We start from the raw sequence: 19,562 nt of genomic DNA, 5'->3' as shown, positions 1-19,562 counted from the left end.
TTGTCATGAATGATCATTTCTTCTTCCTTGTCACTGATTGAGTCTCCCCTCTTAGTAGCTCATTCCCTCCTTTGTCTCCAGGCTTCCCTGGCGGCTCTGATGATAAAGAGTCTGCCTGCCATGCAGGAGACCCAGGTTCGATCCCTGAGTCAGGAAGATTCCCCTGGAGAAGGAAATGGCAGCCCACTCCAGTATTCTAGCAAGGAGAATTCCATGGACAGAGGAGTCTGGTGGGCTACAGTCCATGGGTCGCAAGGAGTCAGACACAACTGAGCGACTAACACTCTCTAACACTCCCCTTGTCTCCAGACGATTGTCCTCAGTAAAGGTTGGCATCAGACTCTCCAACCGATCAAACTCCAATAGATCCCAAAGAGAGAGAAGGCGCCCGGGGGGCGTTAGGAAATGGGGAAGGTGCTGAGCAGAATGGAGAGAAAGAGGCATTTAGCAGGCTGGGTGCATCCTGCTCAGTCGCGTCTGACTCTTTGCAACCGCTCCTCTGTCCATGGGATTCTCCAGGCAAAAATACTGGAGTGGGTTGCCATGGCCTCCTCCAGGGGATCTTCCTGACCCCGGGATCGATTCGTATCTGCCTGTGTCTCCTGCAGTGCAGACGGGTTCTTTACCCACTGAACCACCTAGGGAGCCCAATAGGCTGGGTAGCCACGGTGTAGAGCATCCTGCAGTGGACAGGGCTGCCCCCACAAAGAAGGGCCTTGACCCTCAAAATGCCGGGAGTACTTTGCCTTGAAAATACACAGCACTGCTTGGAAAATACTGAGTTGACGGAAAAGTTCCTTGGCCAACCCAACGTTTACATATGTAGGACCGCAGACTAAATCAACCCCATAAACAGATCGACAAGGCGAGAGATCCAAAATCACTTAGGAAATCACCAGTACCTCTGGATGGCTTCAGGTGGCTCTGCACGGAGGGGAATCTGCTCGGCCAAGGCCAGGGTGTCCTGCAAGGTCTTGGTGACCTCCTGCAGCTCGCCCAGGGACAATCCTCCCACAAGGTCGCAGCCCTGCCACGGGAGAAGCCGCTCCTGCTCCTCAATTTCCCGTCTCAGCTGTTGATCTTTTGCTTCCAGAACAGACATCCTGGCTTGGAGGGTCTCAATTTCTTTCTGCAGAGAATGGAGAGAGCAGGTTTTGTAAATTAACCCCATTCATGGTCGACTACACTGCTGAGAACTCTTTCTTTACAGCAGAGTTCGCCACCTGCATGAGGGCCGTGAAGCTCCCCTTGAAGGCGGGCAGATTTTTGGAGGTTTGCTGAACTGGAAAAATCATGTCAGCTTTGTATTTCTGATTAGCTGGCATAAGGAAAAAGCTTCCCTCCCAAGCATTAAATAACTGCGGGTGGTGAGCCAAGAATTAGACTTGGAAGAATCCAGCAAATATGTAAACCACTTACTTCATTTCAGGTGATAGAGCCAGAACAGAGTGCAACAAACTTCAGGGACTTGAGAGGCCAGCAAAGCAGCTAACACGACCAAAAAAGGAAAAGCAAACAAGCCTTGGCTGGTCTGCCCCCAAGCATGCAGATACAGCATGCAGAGAAAGACTAGAAGCCATAGTTTCCTAAGTCTAAGGATTGAAAGAACAGTGAGATGCCACAGATAGGGTTATGCAGCCTAAGGTTCATAAGAATATTAAATAAATTTAATTTCCACTAATATGACAACCCAAATCCCAAGAATTGAGTATCATCCAATCTTGAGGTCAATGAACCAAACAAGCAGCAGGTAATTGAATGCCCGCTGTGCACACAGCGTTATGGCAGATAATCATCTCAGTGCCCGTAGCATCCTGAATCTCCAATGAGACTCTTTTAATCAACATACGCCCATGGTTCCTGCGCTGGCCACCAGCTGATAAGAGCACAGCTCTAATACTGGCTATCTCCCCATCTCACCCATGTCCTCGCAACCCCAAGATGCCGACCACCCTACCTGATCTACCTGCTGACCCCTCCTCCAGTAGGGGCGGGAAGAGACACAGGAGGAGGTATTGAAGATCCACGGCTAAGACATGCTGAGAAGACAACAGCGTGTATCCCAGTGGTCCAAGATCATGGTGTCACTGACAGGGTCTCCCACCACATCTCCCTACTTCCTGCCTTTGAATTCCCATCCCTATTCTTTCTGTTTTTGTTTGTTTGGGTTTTTTCCACTGTAGTAAAATACAAGTAATAGAAAACTTACCATCTTAACCATCCATCTCCAGGATTCTTTTCATCCTGCCAAACTGAACTCTGACCCCCCTCTCCCCCTGCATTCAGCCTTGGAAGCCATCTTTCTACTTTATTTCTCTGTGACTCTGACTCCTCCGGGTGTCTACGTGGAATCATACAGTATTTGTCCTTTCATGGCTGGCTCATTTCACTTAGAATAATGTCCTCAGGGTCCATCCATGCTGTAGTGTGTGTCGGAATTTTCTTCCTTTTAAAGGCTGAATTTAAATGCTTCATTGTATTTATATACCACATTTTGTTTACCCAGGCATCCCCGGTAGCTAAGCTGGTAAAGAATCTGCCTGCAACGCAGGAGACCCTGGTTCAATTCCTGGGTCGAGAAGATCCCCTGGAGAAGGGATAGGCTACTCACTCGAGTATTCTGATCTGGAGAATTCCATTGACAGAGGAGCCTGGCAGGCCACAGTCCATGGGGTTGCAAAGAGTCAGAGAGGACTGAGCAATGTGCACTTTGCTTATCCATTCATCTGTTGATAGGCACTTGGGTTGTTGCTTCCACCTTTTGACTATTGTGAATAATGCTTCTGTGAACACATCTTTGAGTCTCTGCTTTCAATTCTTTGCAGTCTTATACCCAGAAGTGAAACTGCTGAATCACATGGTAACTCGACTTTTAATTTTTTAAAGAACCACCATACTGTTTTCCACAGTGGCCCTCCACCCTATTCTCACACAGAAGTCAAAATGCCTTTTTGAAATGTGGTCAATTACATCACTTCACTGGTTAACCAACCCCACTCCATGGCTCGCATTCCAGTCAGAAAAAACCCCAAGACTTCACAAAGGCCTGCCAGGCCCCACGCCCCCATCACTAATTTTCTCCTCTTCTCCCCCAGCACTGTGCCAAGAATGCTTCCTTCAAACACTCAGTATATGCATGTGCGCTAAGTCACTCCAGTCATATCCAACTTCACAAGCCTCTGGACCGTAATCTGCTAGGCTCCTCTGATGGGATTCTCCAGGCAGGAATACTGGAGTGGGTTGCCATGCCCTCCTCCAGGGGATCTTCCCAACCCAGGGATCAAACCCACATCTCTTATGTCTCCTGCGTTGGCAGACAGGTTCTTTACCACGAAGCCCTCAAACACTAGGTAGCCTGGGCTAAAAGTATGTTCTGTGCACTCTGACATCATCAGGAATATTCACCTCAAGCTGGTGAATATTATTCAGAATCAAAAATCAGACTTCACATTTTCAGCTACCTGAACTTGCTCAACAAGTGTGCTCAACGTGGTGAGCTCAAGAGTGTGAAAGCACCAGTTTACTGGAAAATATTTTCAGACTGGAGAAGGAAATGGCCACCAGTATTCTTGCCTAGAAAATTCCATGGACAGAGGTATCTGGTGGGCTACATGTAGTCCATGGAGTTGCAGAGTCAGACATGACTTAGCAATTAAAAAACAACATTTTCAAACCTCGTGGCTCAGAGGGTAAAGAATCTGCCTGCAATGTGGCAGACCTGAGTTCAATCCCTGGGTCAGGAAGATCCCCTGAAGAAGAAAATGGAAACCCACTCCAATATTCTTGCCTGGAAAATCCCATGGACAGAGGAGCCTGGGGGGCTACAGGGCTATAGTCCATAGGGTCGCAAAGAGTCGGACACGACTGAGCGATTTCACTTCACTTTTTTCAAATTGCAATGATGTTTGCCTCCCTTTGCTGCCTTGCTATCATATGGAATTGGAAGGGTGAAATCATAACAAGAAGACTCTGCATGGAGTGGGGGTTTCTAGTAACCTCTCCAAGACCCATTCTCTTGTCTAAGGTCACTCGGCCTTAGAGGCTAAGCCACACTGTGGACGCACGTGTTAAAGAGCTCTGCATTTTCCAGAAGTCCGTGTTCCTTCACTGTTCCCCAGTCAGGCTTCAAGTCCTCTAGGCTTTGGAAGGCGTGGACAGAACTTCAAGGCTCCTTGCTTCTGGGGGGCCTGTCAGCTTCCAGAGGCCCTGGTCACCTTCTGGCTATAACTCAGAGTTGCACCAAGATTTCCAGCCCCCCATGATTCTCAGCCAACTTGCATCCACTGCTCCGGGACAACCCAGAGCTCCCACGAAGCCCAGTCATTCCCAGTCTTTCCCAGTTCCGCCCACCTTGCCCAGTCCCCACTCACGGCTCTGCCTCCTGACAGTCGCTACCCACAGTCCAATCTGATAGCAGTTTCCATAAAGGATTGCCTCAGCTCAGATTTTTTTTTTCCCTGCCTTCCGAAAGAAACTTCTCAAGGACAAAATGATAAGAGGTGACAAATTGGCCTGGCACACAAGGAAAGCATATTCAAAAGGTAAAGTACTAGCAAAAACAAGCACAAACACTGCTGAACTTCCAACCCCTTGTTTGTAAAGAGACTCCAACAAGCCCTCCAGCCGTCTCCACCCCTCGCTCTGCCTCGTGGCTCCTGGGTGCACTGCCAACTCTCTAAGGACTGCATTCAAGCAAAGACCCACTTTGCTGCATTTGGCTCACATGTGTTAGAAAAATGCTGTCTTGCTTCATAAAGAGTCTTCACCTGCTCACCTGTAGCTGCTGCTTTTCTCGGAGAAGCCAGTCTCGCCTGGTGATGGACACTCGCAAACTGTCCTGAGCAGCGGCTTCCAACGTCTTTGGATCCATTCTCAGCCGGGCCTGGGGGTCGTCACTGCCAGCTCTTAAAACACACACACACACACATATATAGGCACAGATATGAGTGACCTGAAATCTTCAGATCTACATGTATGTTAATGCAAAGAAGACTCACAAAGTGGCTCCCAGCTGCCCTCGTCCTTAGAAGGGTCATGGGGAAGAGGTCCCTAGTGTATGTGTTTGTTTGAATGATAATCTGCTGGGGCTTTAGCAGTTGCCTAGAGTCACCTTGCTTTATTGGACTGGGCACCGTCCGGCTCCATAACTATGCGTGTAGCTATCTGTACTGAAAGCGTAAAATACACATCAGATTGTAAACAGTATGAAAACAAAGAATGCCAAATATCTCATTAATGATATTTTCACATTCATTACATGTTGGGATGACATTTTTGATACACTGGGTTAATGAAATGTATTTCTTAAATTAATTTCACTTATTTTTTTTTCTTACATTTAAAAAATATGGAGAGTAGGGACTTCCCTGGAGCTAAAGTGGCTAAGAATCTGCCTGCCAGTTCAGGGGACATGGGTTCGATCCCGGCTCCAGGAAGATCCCACATGCCAAGGGGCAACTAAGCCCGCCCTCTAGAGCCTGTGAGCCACCAGTACTGAGCCCACGTGCTGCAACTACTGAAGCCCACACACCCAGAGCCCATGCTTTGCAACCAGAGAAGTCAGGCAATGAGAAGCCCCTGCACGGCAAGTAGAGAGTAGCCTCTGCTCACTGCATCTAGAAAGTCCAGCAACAAAGACCCAGCACAGCCAAAACTAAATAAAAAATCTTACTGTGGCTACCATATTATTTAAAATCATGCATGTGGTCTGCATTATACATCATTGGACAGCCCTGCCTGGACCCATCCAGAGCCAAATTCCGGGGCAGATCTTGGCTGTGGACATGACAGAGAGGGATGGCTTATTTGAAGATGTTTGGGTCAGAACTTCTCGGAAAAAGTGTGCTAGAAGACTATCAAAAAACCACTTAAAATCTGTTTGGCTCTTTCTCCTATGCTCACAGGAGTTGGCATATTTGGTTGAAGCAACACTGGTGAGGATGTGGCTCAGGCTGCCACCTTACGCGGGTAAGCTGGCCTTGCAGAAAACTTGCAGGTGTTTCTCCTCAAAGGATGACAAATCAACTCCTAACTGAATGCAGTAGGATGGGGAAAAAGTCTACCCTAAGCAAAACTATGCCAACAATCCAAGGAAACAGTGTCTGTGAAAGCACCGCTGACCACAGTTAAAAGGCAAACAACAAGTTGGGGAAAAGGAAATATTGCTAATGTCAAGAGTGCCAGCAACAGAAGAAGAAAAAGATGAGTACATCTATCAGAAACTCAAAAAAAGAGAATTATGACGGTTTATCATCAAAAATGGTTTTAAAAGCAAATTCAAACAACATAAAATATCATTTTTCATATAACAACTGACAAAGGCTTTTGGAAACCATACTTCCTTGGTGAGCGCAGGGAATAAAAATTATAGATCCAAAACATGCCTTTGGATCCTCTTGTCCAGGTTTTAAAAATTAATCATATGTAAATTGCCCCTATTCATGGGGTTCTGACCATCCTTATGGCAGAAAGTGAAGAAGAACTAAAGAACCTCCTGATGAAAGTGAAGGAGGAAAGTGAAAAAGTTGGCTTAAAACTCAACATTTAGAAAACTAAGATCATGGCATTCGGTCCTATCACTTCATGGCAAATAGATGGGGGAACAATGGAAACAGTGACAGACTTTATTTTCTTGGGCTCCAAATCACTGCAGACATGGTGACTGCAGCCATGAAATTAAAAGACACTTGCTCCTTGGAAGAAAACCTATGACCAACCTAGACAGCATACTAAAAGCATAGATATTACTTTACCCACAAAGGTCTGTCTAGTCAAAGCTATGGTTTTTCCAGTAGTCATGTATGGATGTGAGAGTTGGACTCTAAAGAAAGCTGAGTGCCAAAGAATTGATGCTTTTGAACTGTGGTGTTGGAGAAGACTCTTGAGAGTCCCCTGGATCCAACCAGTCCATCCTAAAGGAAACCAGTCCTGAATATTCATTGGAAGAACTGATGCTGAAGCTGAAACTCCAATACTGTGGCCACCTGATAAGAAAAACTGACTCATTGGAAAAGACCCTGATGCTGGGAAAGATTGAAGGCAGGAGGATAAGGGGACAATAGAGGATGAGATGGTTGAATGGTATCACCGACTCGATGGACATGAGTTTGAACAAGCTTTGGGAGTGGGTGATGGACAGGAAAGCCTGGCATGCTGCAGTTCATGGGGTCACAAAGAGTCGGACACAACTGAGTGACTGAACTGAATTGAATATGTAAATAATTATCTGCCTGCCATGCAGGAGACTCAGGTTCAATCCCTGGGTCAGGAAGATCGCCTGGAGAAGGCAACCCACTCTAGGATTCTTGCCCAGAAAATCCCATGGACAGAGGAGCCTGGTGGGCTAGAGTCCATGGGGTCCCAAAAGACAGAGACAACTTAGCAACTAAACAACAACAACAATAATCATAGGGACGCATAGAGAATAGCTACAGAAAAAAATACCACACTCCTTAGTAGCCCAAACCAAAAACACTGCACCTGTGGCCCCGAGTTAGGACCAGAGCAGTAAACCATGGTACATCCACCCAGAGGAGGGCTCTGCAGCCATTAAAATTAGGTCACCAAAGAAGATTAAATTGCATGGAAAAAGTTCACTATTTATAGCTATTTTTTAAAGCAGGTATTTGGTAATCCATATAGCATGGAACAACTATTCTAAAAATAACATATATTAAGTGAAAGATGAGAAAACATCTGCCAACATGTTATCAGCTTTTACCTCTGTGTGATGGAATTACTTCTTTTGGCCAATCTTTTATTTTCTAATTTTTCTATAATGAGCAAATGTTATTTTTTATAACTATAAAATACAAACAATAAAATGAAAGAAAAACAATAAGATAATAAAAATGTCTTCTACCACATACACAAGTAGTTGTTTTATTAAACATTCTAACATATCCAACCTGTTCCAGGTCTTGGACAAAAGAGATACGTATGCATCAGAAATAAATCCTATCCATACATTAACAATCAAGGGTGTCTTCCCGGCAGAGAAGCAGGTCCCGCTGATGGGTGTGAGGCATGAACCACCCTGTCCACTCTTCACTGGGACTTCCTTCCACACACCCTGAGCGTGGCTGCCGTGTTGACCTCAGGGTCCCTCACGCTGAAGTGGGAGAGGTGTGTGTTTTGATTTGTACATTCATGCAGGATCACACAACCTCCATATTTCTTAGGAAAGAAAGTGAGTAGCTAATCCAAATATGTGTGGTTATTTTGTCCATTTCTTTTCACTCCTATCAATTTGATGTACTGATTCATTCATTCAGAAAAAGAAGAACCATTCTTAAGCCCATTTACTATGTGCCATGAACTGTGCTGGGAGCCACAGACACAGCAATAAACAAGATGTGGTTTCTGCACAGAGCAGAGGTGATGGATAAACCAAAGCCATGGACAGACATTCCTGCCAAGGCTCAGACAGACTGCAGAAGTGGAAAGGCAGAAGCCGTGCTCCCACTTCCTACATCTTAATGTGGCCCTTACAAAACAAGGAGGCCAGCCAAGCCCTGCAGTGAGGCAACCCTGATATTCTTAGAGACAGCGGTGGAAAATATGTCACCTAGGCTTTCCTAAGTTAAAAACCAGCAGCCTCAGAAAAGGGAGCCTTGCTTGCCTTTCTGGGCCTGACACAGATTCAGACTCTGAATAATCTCGAAAGCTGCTTACTTATTGCAACATACCACGCAATTTAGAAGCTTATTTTAAGACTTGCTACTCTCTATTTCATCTGTGCAAAGGCAAATTACAATGGTAGTAGTAGTAATGAAAAAATTTAACTGGTAATAACAAAATAATTCCGTATGAATTGAGAATTTACTGTACACCAAGTGTTATCAGTTTTGCCAACAAGGAAAGAGAGCATCAGAGAGACTTGAACAACTTGCTCAGGGGGCCCGATGGGGGCCTTTCCAGAACAGGACTCCCCCTGCCATGTCCTTCACTCACCACTTATCTGCAGAAAAAACTTTAGTCAAAGAATAAATTCAATTGGAAAAAAATGCAGAAAGAAAGAAAAACAGTCAAGCAAAATAATAATGGCTTAGCCACTAAACTAAGTCAAGAAACTTTAGTTCCTCTTCCAGAGCTATAGTTAATTCTCTCAGCCATGTCCTTTGAGACATTCTGCAGATACTGAAGCCTCCATCAGGCGGAAGAAGTTAACTGTATGATGCCCACAAGCATGTAGACCCCAGACCAGTTGGAACCAGAAGGTTGATGATGTTGACTCCTAACTACCTCACCACTAACCAATAAGAAGAATGTCCATGAGCTGATCACACAACCCATAACTCCCCCTTCCTCACCCTGTGTTTAAAAACCTTTCAAAGTCTTTAGCGAGTTCAGGGACCTTTCAAGCTCTAGCTGCCTGGACTCCTTGCTTGGTGCCTGCAATAAACACTGCATTTTCCTCCACCACCACTAGGTGTCAGTAGACTGGCCTTACTGCCAGGGGCGAGAAGACCCAATGCCACCCTTTTCTAGCCGTGTGTCCTTGAAGTTACTCACCCTAACCCTACCAAACCTCCCTGAAGCTCACCTCCCTCGTTTACAAAATGAAGATGATGGTGGTAATCCTGATGTTGATACCTTCCCTGTACAGCAGATTACAGGGACCAAATCTATTCAGCAAACAACCATTGAGTGTCTACAGTGCGCAGACTCTGCCCTCCCCTTGCGACGTCTGTTCTCTGTCCTCAGGGAGCTGGCTGCACCCGCTCCCTGCCCACATCAATGTTTGCATCAGGAGAGTGAATGCTGTGCTCACATCCAGTGGACACACTGTCCTTTTTAATGACGAGTAAAGAAGAGGCGTTTCTGACAACCTTTCCAGGTGTCAGAAGAGGGGGTCCCTGGAAGGAAACCACATCAGCGATTGTGCAAGTGAAACCCACTTCCTCCCCTGGACCCCAGGGTCTTGGCCTGTCCACCCAGCCTCTCGCTCGGAAGGGTGAACCTCAGCCCATCCCGTGCTGTTATCTCCAGGGTCCAGCACTGGGTAGGACTTCACAGATTGACTTCATGAGTCCCTGGCCTAGAAAAATGCAGAAGCCATTTATATTCAGCTTTCTATTGCATGAGATCATTGCTTCACACTAATTTATTTCTCAATTTGCTCTGCTTATGCAAATATTAAGAGTTTCCTGAATTTCCTAAATAGATGCCATCTGGGTTGGGACAGGAGTTCTTGAAGGAAATCAACACAGAATTGAAAATGAGCTGCGGGGGAGCGACAGGTGAGTGAGTGGGAATTCTCCCATCTATCGTTAATCACATTCATCACTTAATCCTTAAGAAAACCCTTGTGATTCCACCCAAACTCTTCTTTATGTCTCTCAGATTTTGGCTCTGGGTGAAGAAAGCTGGGCACAGACGGCTGTGCCCCAGGACACATGGCAGTTCAGTAATGAAGCCGGGGATGGGTTTGCATCTCAGCTCTCCAGCGCTCAGAGCCAGGCAACCCTGCTACAGCATTCCACAGTGTTGTTCCCTTCATTCTAATAAACCTTAATGTGTAATCCCGAATGTCACTGCAAATTAGCTGTGCTGCTATAAACTAATCAGTATGGAAAATGAGCAAACCCCTCAGGAGCAAGAATTAAAAACATGTGGGTTGCAATGTTAGCACAGCACTCACTGCCCACAGGGAATCGGGGTATCTAGGAACCCACCTTCAGCCCTGAGTTTCAGGCCCTCAGCTGCCCAGTGCTGGCTAATCCCTGGCCTTTCTACTTTTGTCTTTTCCACTAATCACTTAAAGAAGGATAAAAAAGCCATTGGTAAAATAAGCTCCTACACCCCTGAAAACAGCATAGCTCCAAATTACACAGGAGAGCATTCTTCATCCCAGGGAAAACATCTGCCACCTGACTTTTGTGAGTGCAGGGTTCAGTAATATTGAGCAAAGGATGAAGCCTTCCAATGCACTGCCTTTGATCAAAGGACCACCTTCGGGAATGTCCAGAGTGACAGGGCCGAGGGGAGTCCAGACATTCCACCTGCTAGGACACCCGGTGCCAGAACGGCTCATGGCAACTGTGTGGTTTATATAGTTGTACGTGTAACACAGAGGGTCTGTTTCCAGGCAGAAATGACAGTCACACGATGCTGCTTTGCTGCCACTGCTGGAATCATAGAGGCTTTTTAATGTAACTATTCACTTATTTCTGGCTGACCTGGGTCTTGGTTGCCGTGAGGGCCTTTCTCTGGCTGCAGTGTGCGGGCTTCTCGCTGCGGCGGCTTCTCTTGTTGAGGAGCACCAGCTCTAGGTGCCCAGGCTCCAGCAGCTGCGGCTCACGGACTCAGCAGTTGCAGCTCCCAGGCTCCAGAGCGCAGGCTCAGTAGTTGTAGCGCACGTGCGCTGCTGCCCCGTGGCATGTGGGATCTTCCCAGATCAGGGATCGAACCCGTGTCTCCTGCATTGGCAGGATTCTTTACCACTGAGCCATCTCGGAAGCCCCATGGAATCATAGTTTTAATTGAGCAAAGAACCAAAACTGATGCCCTCATTTCCACAGTGAGGAAAACTTCAGCTCCAATGACCACTTCCGAAAACAAGACTTGAGCAAGACTTTCTGAACACCTTTGCCAACTGCTGCTTGTATCCGTCACGATTCTATCAAATTTATGTCATCTGATGTATATGTTTCCATCTCCCCCATGCTGGGAAGATGGTGATAAGGAAGTGGTTTGGGCCAGTCACTGAAGTGTGCTTTAAATCTGGAAATAGGTTCCTCGGCCAACAAACAATGTCCATAAATGACAGAGGCCACTCTGATGGCACAATCAAACATTGTAAAACTGTCAGAGATGATGCAGGCAGCTTTACGGTTCTGCCTTATATATCTGATTGGGGTCTAAAAGTAAGGAGAGCAGAGTAAAATTCATACCCCTTAGGAAAGTGGGCACTATTGGTTTCTAAATTGGAAAAGACTCTGATGCTGGGAGGGACTGGGGGCAGGAGGAGAAGGGGACGACAGAGGATGAGATGACTGGATGGCATCACTGACTCGATGGACGTGAGTCTGAGTGAACTCCAGGAGTTGGTGATGGACAGGGAGGCCTGGCGTGCTGCGATTCATGGGCTCACAAAGAGTTGGACATGACTGAGCAACTGGACTGAACTGAAACATAGAGATGACAGCCCTGCAGGAGGGCACGTCCACTTGGGTTTATAGGAACCAAGTCCAATAAAACAGGCTTCAGACAGACTTCAGATAAGTTGGAGCCGAGAGGATGGAAGGTCTGTATTTGGAAGCATTTATTTATAATCCACTGATTTTAAAACAAATTTCAGGAAGTCTTCTGTGATTCCCATCAACTGGCTTTTCTCCTCTTTTCCTTCCTCCCTTATCTCCTCATGATGACGAGGGGTTGGAGGTGGGTCCTCTCGGGGGGACAGGTGATACTAGTCCTCATTTGGCCCAAGCCGTGATTAGGGTTCTGAAATGTCCCCTGGCATATTGGGGAGAGTGATCATTTTATGCCACCTCATTTTGCATCTTGAGTAGAATGTGTCTGTGTGAGTTATTTCCTAGCCTCTAGCGGTATATCTCCATTCCAGACTGTGAACTTAGAGCTGATGGTCACTAAATGCTATGGCCCCAACATGACAGTTAAGTGGAAATAAAGAATCATTTTTCAAAGGGGAGAGACAGAGACCTGGTCAGAGGAAAAAGGGCTCGGTCCAGAAGCGCCAGAAGCTACACGACATTCATCTCTTCCATTACCGTCAGAAAGAAGAGATGTGAGCAGGAAATATTGGGCCTTGATAAGCCACGTTGGAAAACCTCGGCATATCTTTGCTTTTAAACCTCTGTTGTACTTTGTTTACTTGTGTTTTAAGTTATTTATTGGTAAAAGGTCTTTGATAAAGGGCATTTTACACACATGCACACACACACACACACACACACACAGGTGAAGCTGTAAATCTGACCAGTTTTCATGTATGCATTGGTGGAGGTCCCATGGGAAAACACATAGGCTGTAGTCAGAGAAATGCAAAGTATTAATGAGAAAACTATCAGTTATATGTGCACAGTAGACCAAGCCTCTGTCTTAGGAGAAAGGAAAATGCAACCTTCTTTGGACTAGATGGACACAGCAAGAATAGATGCCTCTCTGCTCTCTTCCTATCATTGCAGTGAGAGGATATTCAGGTGGAAGTTTCTGGTTGCTCCAGACTTAGAAGCAAATGCTGAAGGACACAGGCCTGAAGCCCTCTACCCTCAGCTGGGAACATGAGGGGAGGTGCCCACCCCAGGCTGCACACAGCATCACCACCTTCCACCCCAGCACCCTCCACACACGCACACCGGCTGGCCATGCAGGAGACGGAGGCTTGATGAGGGATGCTCCCAGCCCCACCTCCAGCCCCACCCAGGAGGCAGCAAACTCTCCCACTGAGATCAGGTGAAAGAAAAGCCCCTGGACCAGACCCTCTCCTCCAGCTGGGAGCGCCCCGTAACGGAGGCCGAGGTCTGTATCTCCCACGTGAACCTCCGTCTGCCTCTCTTCCTCTTCAGAGCCAAGTCCCAGACGAGGAGCTGAGTTTGGCTGGTTTTAGGAGAAGCAGTTCTCAAGGAATTAGAGCGAAGTAGTGAGAAGGAGGAAAAGTCAGTGAACAGTGAGCTGCTGAGCTGATCACCACCCAGGCCACTGGAGTGCCAACCAACTAGGAACCTTCTGGGGAAAATGTGTGGGATGCTCCTCAGAGCCATCCCCCTGGGGGGTGGGGCAGCAAAGGCGTTAAGCCCCCAGCTCCCACCCGGGGGCTAAGGGCTGCCTTCAGGGGCAGTAGTCATGCCCCTTCCTCACAGGCGTCAGAGACAGCCCCATGACGGAGAAGCCTGCTGGGTGCTGAGGTGCAGAGCAGTCACTGGGCATGAAGGCGTCCACGGCTGGAGAGGGAACGGTGGGCGCCGTGTCTCTGCCGCAAGGCCCGCCCACACACCAACTTTGTGAGCAGGGATGGCATCTCTCTCTCTCTACCTTTGGTTCCGCGCTGCTCCATAATTTAAGTGCTTCAGTGGGGTGTTACCACAGCTACAGGGGGGTTACAACAGCTCAGTGGCTGCCTGTCAAGCAGGGATGAAGGAACGGGAGAACCGTGGCAAAGCATTGGGAATCACCCCCACACCCTCACCCCAGCCGCTGCAAGACCACCGCTCAGCGTGACAGTACATGTGAGCCTCCCAGGAATCAAGTGGACACGACAAAAGGGATCCGCCCAACCAGTGTGCCTACTGGGCAAGGGGGCTCACAGGAAGAGGCTGAAAGTGAAAGAGAAGTCACTCAGTCGTGTCTGACTCTTTGTGACCCCGCGGACTATAGCCCACCAGGCTCCTCCGTCCATGGGATTCTCCAGGCAAGAGTACTGGAGTGGGTTGCCATTTCCTTCTCCAGGGGATCTTCCCAACCCAGGTATCAAACCCGGGTCTCCCGCATTGGAGGCAAAAGCTTTAACGTCTGAGCCACCAGGCTGGGTGACGTGTAAAAAGCAGTGATTGCCCCCATGGAGTGGAGAGACTGCATCACGTCAAGATCAGGGAGGCGCTGCAGTGGCCTCTGGGGACCCCACACCTGAGTTCCCCAAGAGGGAACATGCAGGCTCACGATCACGGGGGTGTGAAAGGCTGTGTTGGCCAGGGGAGCAGTGATGGCCCACAAAGAGAGGATTCCAAGCACTGGACAAGGAAAGACTTGAATTGGACATACAACTGGCATTTCAAACTGGACTGACAGGATGAGCATCAGTAACTGAAAATGCCCCGGACATCTGTTATGATCTGCCCAAGATACCACAGAGAAATGGGAAAGATGTGTTCAACAGAGCACAGCAGAGCAGAGAATAGGCAAACCGCGATGACTTTGTACCCCTGCTGAGCAGAGACACCCCAGTGAACCAGTTATAGTACAGAGCGGTGTGGAACCAAAGCCAGAAAGAGACAGATGCTAAACCATCTGAGGACCCTATCTGCTTTAGAGGAGCCCAGTTAACCCCTGCGGTGACAGCTAACACTCTCTGGGATTCTGGAAGGAGCTGGACAAACAGAGTGTGACTCAGGATGAAAAGCTCAGGGAATTAAACATACCTTTTTAAAAAGTTGAATTAAGCAGGGAAAACTAAGATATGAAGTAGCTGGGTGTACTTGGGTACATTTCCTCAGATCTTATTCCTAAACCAAATTTTCTTAACTAGAGACCCAAAACTCCTCCTCCCACAGAGGAAAAAGCTGAAAAGATCTGCACGCAACTGTCTGTATGCAACCGTCCATACGTTTGTACATACGTGGTTTTGTGATGAAAGAAACCCATCGTTTTCATTAGCTCCTCTAGGAAATCCTTGATCTCAACAAGGTGAAGAGGCACTTATTTGTGTTACTAATCAGTATTGAAATTTTTCCATGTCAATACCACTGTTTTATTTCTTCAGGAAATAATTGGAAAGCATTCTGCTTTCCCCTGGGCTCACAGAGCCCCTGGCCTGTGGCTGCGCAAGCTCCAGCCGGAGGGCACATCCTCCTGGTGGCCTCTGTGAGAACTGCAACCAAAGCCCCTGGTTCAGAGAAAACCTGCCAGGTCCAGATAATCCTGCCGCTGACAAATGTCACAGGCTGCATGTGCAGTCGGCACACTGAGACACAATTTCTTAAACTATTAATGACTATGTAATTTTGTTAACATGCAATAGAAAATGGAGAAGGCAATGGCACCCCACTCTAGTACTCTTGCTGGAAAATCCCATGGACGGAGGAGCCTGGTGGGCTGCAGTCCATGGGGTCGCTAAGAGTCAGACACGACTGAGTGACTTCACTTTCACTTTCCACTTTCATGCATTGGAGAAAGAAATGGCAACCCACTCCAGTGTTCTTCCCTGGAGAGTCCCAGGGACGGGGGAGCCTGGTGGGCTGCTGTCTACGGGGTCGCACAGAGTCGGACACAACTGAAGCGACTTAGCAGCAGCAGCAGCAGCAATAGAAGAAGATAAGAAAGGAGTTGGCTTTGAGGCATTATCTTCTAACAATAGGACAGGTGGATTGAGCACAAGAAAAGCCAAGATAATACTTGAATAACTGGTTTGGGAAACAGTGATCTAATTAACCCCTCCCCTCTTTTCTGATGAGGGGAGTGAAGTGCGGAGAAGGTGGGAAACCACATCAGGTCACACAGAGCTTGTTAGTGGAAAAGACAGGATCAGACTCAGGTTTCCAGAACTCTAGTCCAAGGTTCTTCAAGGCACTGTGGACCTCCTCCTTGCCAGGTGGTAGGGCTACAGATAGAGATCGAATCCCAGTGGGCTCCAAAAGTGAACACAAACTAAAAACACAGCATCCAGGTAGCTTACTGAGCAAAGGCAACAGGGTTAACAAGGTACACCAAGGGTTTCTATGAGCTTCACAAATGGTTAATAGTATCTTTTTGGACTTCCCTGGTGGCTCAGAAAGTAAAGCATCTGCTTACAATGTAGGAGACCTGGGTTCGATCCCTGGGTCAGGAAGATCCTCTGGAGAAGGGAACCCACTCCAGTACTCTTGCCTGGAAAATCCCATGGACGGAGGAGTGTGGTGGCTACAGTCCATGGGGTCGCAAAGAGTTGGACACGACTGAGCGACTTCACTATAATATACATCTTTTTATAAAGGACATATTAAGTTGAGCGACATGAACATACTATCTTTATGGGTCACAAACAATTAAATATGAGAAATGCCAGGAGATATAACCTGATAATGTAGGGCACTGCCTTTTAGTTCACAGTGCCCTATGAGATACTCATAGGGGACAATGGAGTTAGTGCGGTTTTTTAATTGAAGTATAGTTTATTTACAATGCTTTGTTAGTTTCTGGTGTACAGCAAAGTGACTCGGATGCTGTGTTAGTTTCTGGTGTAGAGCAAAGTGCTCCTGATAAATATTTATATATATACACGGATATATTCTTTTTCGTATTCTTTTCCATTATGGTTCATTACAAGATATCAAATATAATTCCCTGTGCTATATATTAGGACATTGTTGCTTACCTGTTCTATACATAGAGGTGTGTTTCTGCTAATCCCAGACTCCTAACGTACCCCTCTCCCCACCTTCCCCGTTAATAGCCTTAAGTTTGTCTTCTAACCGGTGTGTCTGTTTCTGTGTTGGAAATAGGTTCATCTGTAGCATATTTTAGATTCCGAGACCACAGCCAAGCAACGCTCTCCATCCACGTCCTGTGCAGATAAAGAGATGACCACTGGCGAGCAGGGCCCGGCTCCGACTTAGAGCCCACAGGGAGCGAGTTCCCAACTGGGCCTCAGGCCGAATGCCAGGCTTGTGCCCGGGCTCCGTACACACACACGGGGGTCTGGCACAAGCCCCCAAAGCCCTCCTGTGCCTGGTCCCCTCAGCTCTAAGTACAGACACTGATGCAGGTGACGGTGTAGGTCTCCGTATTGATAGCAATATACAAACTCCACTACCGCCTACAATTGTCTTGAGGATTCAGTAAATCACTTCCTGTTCATCAAAAGATGAATAGATAGGCAAACTGCGGTACATGATGCAATGGAACATGATTCAACCTCCAAAAGGAAGGAAATTCTGACACCTGCCACAACATACACGAATCCTGGCTCCGTGAAATAAGCCATCATAGAAGGACGAATACCGCATGATTCCAACTATGTGAGGTACCCAAACTAGCCAAACTCACAGAGACAGAAAGCAGAATGGTGGTTGCCAGGGGCTAGGGGAGAGGGGACAATGGAGTGAGGGGGTTTTTTTTTAATTGAAGTATAGTTTATTTACAATGCTATGTTAGTTTCCGATGTACAGCGAAGTGATTCAGTTGCTGTGTTAGCATCTGGTGTATAGCAAAGTGATTCAGATATATATAGATAGAGATTCTTTTTCATATTCTTTTCCATTATAGTCCATTATAAGATATTTTATATAGTTCCCTGTGCTGTGCAGTAGGGCCTTGTTGTTTATTTTATATAGTGGTGTGTATCTGCGAATCCCAGACTCCTCATTTATCCCTCTCCCCACCTTCCCCTTTGGTAACTGTAAGTGTGTCTTCTAAGTCTGTGAGTCTGTTTCTGTTTTGGAAATAAGTTTATTTGCATCATCTATTAGATTCCACATGTAAGTGATACTATATGATATTTGTCATTCTCTGCCTTTATCTGACTTACTTCACTTGGTACGACACTCTCTAGGCCCATTTACGTTGCTTAAATGGCATCATTCCATTCTTTTCATGGCTGAGTAGTATTTCATTGTGTGTATATATACAGCCCAGCTTCTTTACCCACTCATCTGTTGATGGACACTTGGGCTGCCTCCCTGTCTTGGCCACTGTGAACAGTGCTGCTATGAACTGGGTGCTTGTATCTTTTTGAATTAGAGTTTTCTTCAGATATATGCCCAGGAGTGGGACTGCAGGATCCTACCTGCAGTTAGCTTAGCTCCAGCTTCAGTTTTTTAAGGAGCCTCCACGCTATTTTCCACAGTGGCTGCACCAATTTACACTCCTACCAACAGTGTAAGAGGATAGGGTGTCAGTGTTTAATGAGGACAGGGGTTCATTTTGAGAAGATGAAGAAGTTCTGGAGATGGATAGTAGAAGGTACTTAATGCCACTAAGCTGTATACTCACAAATGGTTACAATAGCAAATTTTATGCTATGTTCATTTTATCACAAAGGAAATTTAAAAACTGAGTTACTTTTTAACACACTCAATAACTCTTACACAAGTGTTTTTTAAATGAATAGAAACACAATACATTGGCAGAGGCTACAAATGGCCCATGACTGGGGCGCAGGACCAGAAATAACCCCAAGGATCAAAAGAAAGAATTAAGTAGAAAGTCAGGTTGGGACAGTCCCATGTGAGAAAGGGACAGGAAACAAGCTGATACCTCAATGGCAGACGAAAATAAAAATAGAAACAGGAGGTGAGGTTCACCTGTCCCTTAAGAGGTAGAAGTTCACTCAACAAGGATGTATAAGGAAGCAGCTACCAGCAACCACACACACTGCCCTATGCTTCCTGCAAAACTGCAGGACAAGCAAGCGAGAAAATAACCAGCCTCACTGCAAGGCAGGCTGTAGGGAGCCGCTAAGATCAACCGAACGTGAGTGAGAACTAGGTCACGCAGGCGTGTAACTGCACTCAGTAACTGAGTGCAGAGCCAAGCGGAAGCTGGAAATAAAATGTAATTGCCGTGGCCATGTTTGTACCCGAGCAGAAGCAGACCTGTGCTGTGACTCGGCTAATCACATTCATCACCACCCTTTCCGCCTAAGTCTTTAAAACCCGAAGAGAGAGGTCACCCGCAGACAGAGGAGAACAACCACTCACAGACATTCCAACAGGCCAACACCTGGGACCCAGCCCCAGACAGCCGGACTTAGCTGCTCTAGGGTAGGAGCTGGACATTTAAAAACTCTCCAGGTGACTCAGACGGGCAGGCGGGCCTGAGATCCACCGAATTCGAAATAGCAGCTGCGCTCCATCTAGTCCTGGTCCTGGGAGACCCTTGGGTAGAGGAAACAGCGGAAGATGCCC

At 46.9% G+C, this 19,562-nt stretch overlaps 1 protein-coding gene across 10 annotated transcripts in view; it reads right to left on the bottom strand.

Moving 5' to 3' along the window:
* Window positions 1-19,562, bottom strand: part of DISC1 (DISC1 scaffold protein) — a 488,958-nt gene that overhangs the window by 267,699 nt on the left and 201,697 nt on the right. For all 10 annotated transcript variants that reach the window (XR_011253159.1, XR_011253160.1, XM_069572613.1 and 7 more), the window contains 2 exons: window positions 4,775-4,904; window positions 903-1,129 (listed from right to left, as the gene is read on the bottom strand). Coding sequence is in view for 8 of the 10 variants with exons in the window: in XM_069572613.1 (XP_069428714.1) it covers window positions 903-1,129; window positions 4,775-4,904 (357 nt within the window). In the remaining 2 variants the exon portion in view is untranslated. The remainder of the gene's footprint in view (window positions 1-902; window positions 1,130-4,774; window positions 4,905-19,562) is intronic.

Source organism: Ovis canadensis, chromosome 25 (genome assembly GCF_042477335.2).
Source record: "Ovis canadensis isolate MfBH-ARS-UI-01 breed Bighorn chromosome 25, ARS-UI_OviCan_v2, whole genome shotgun sequence".
In the NCBI taxonomy this organism is placed as follows: Eukaryota; Metazoa; Chordata; class Mammalia; order Artiodactyla; family Bovidae; genus Ovis; species Ovis canadensis.
The sequence above is the reverse complement of the archived record's forward strand: the minus strand, read 5'-3'. Positions and strand labels throughout refer to the sequence as shown.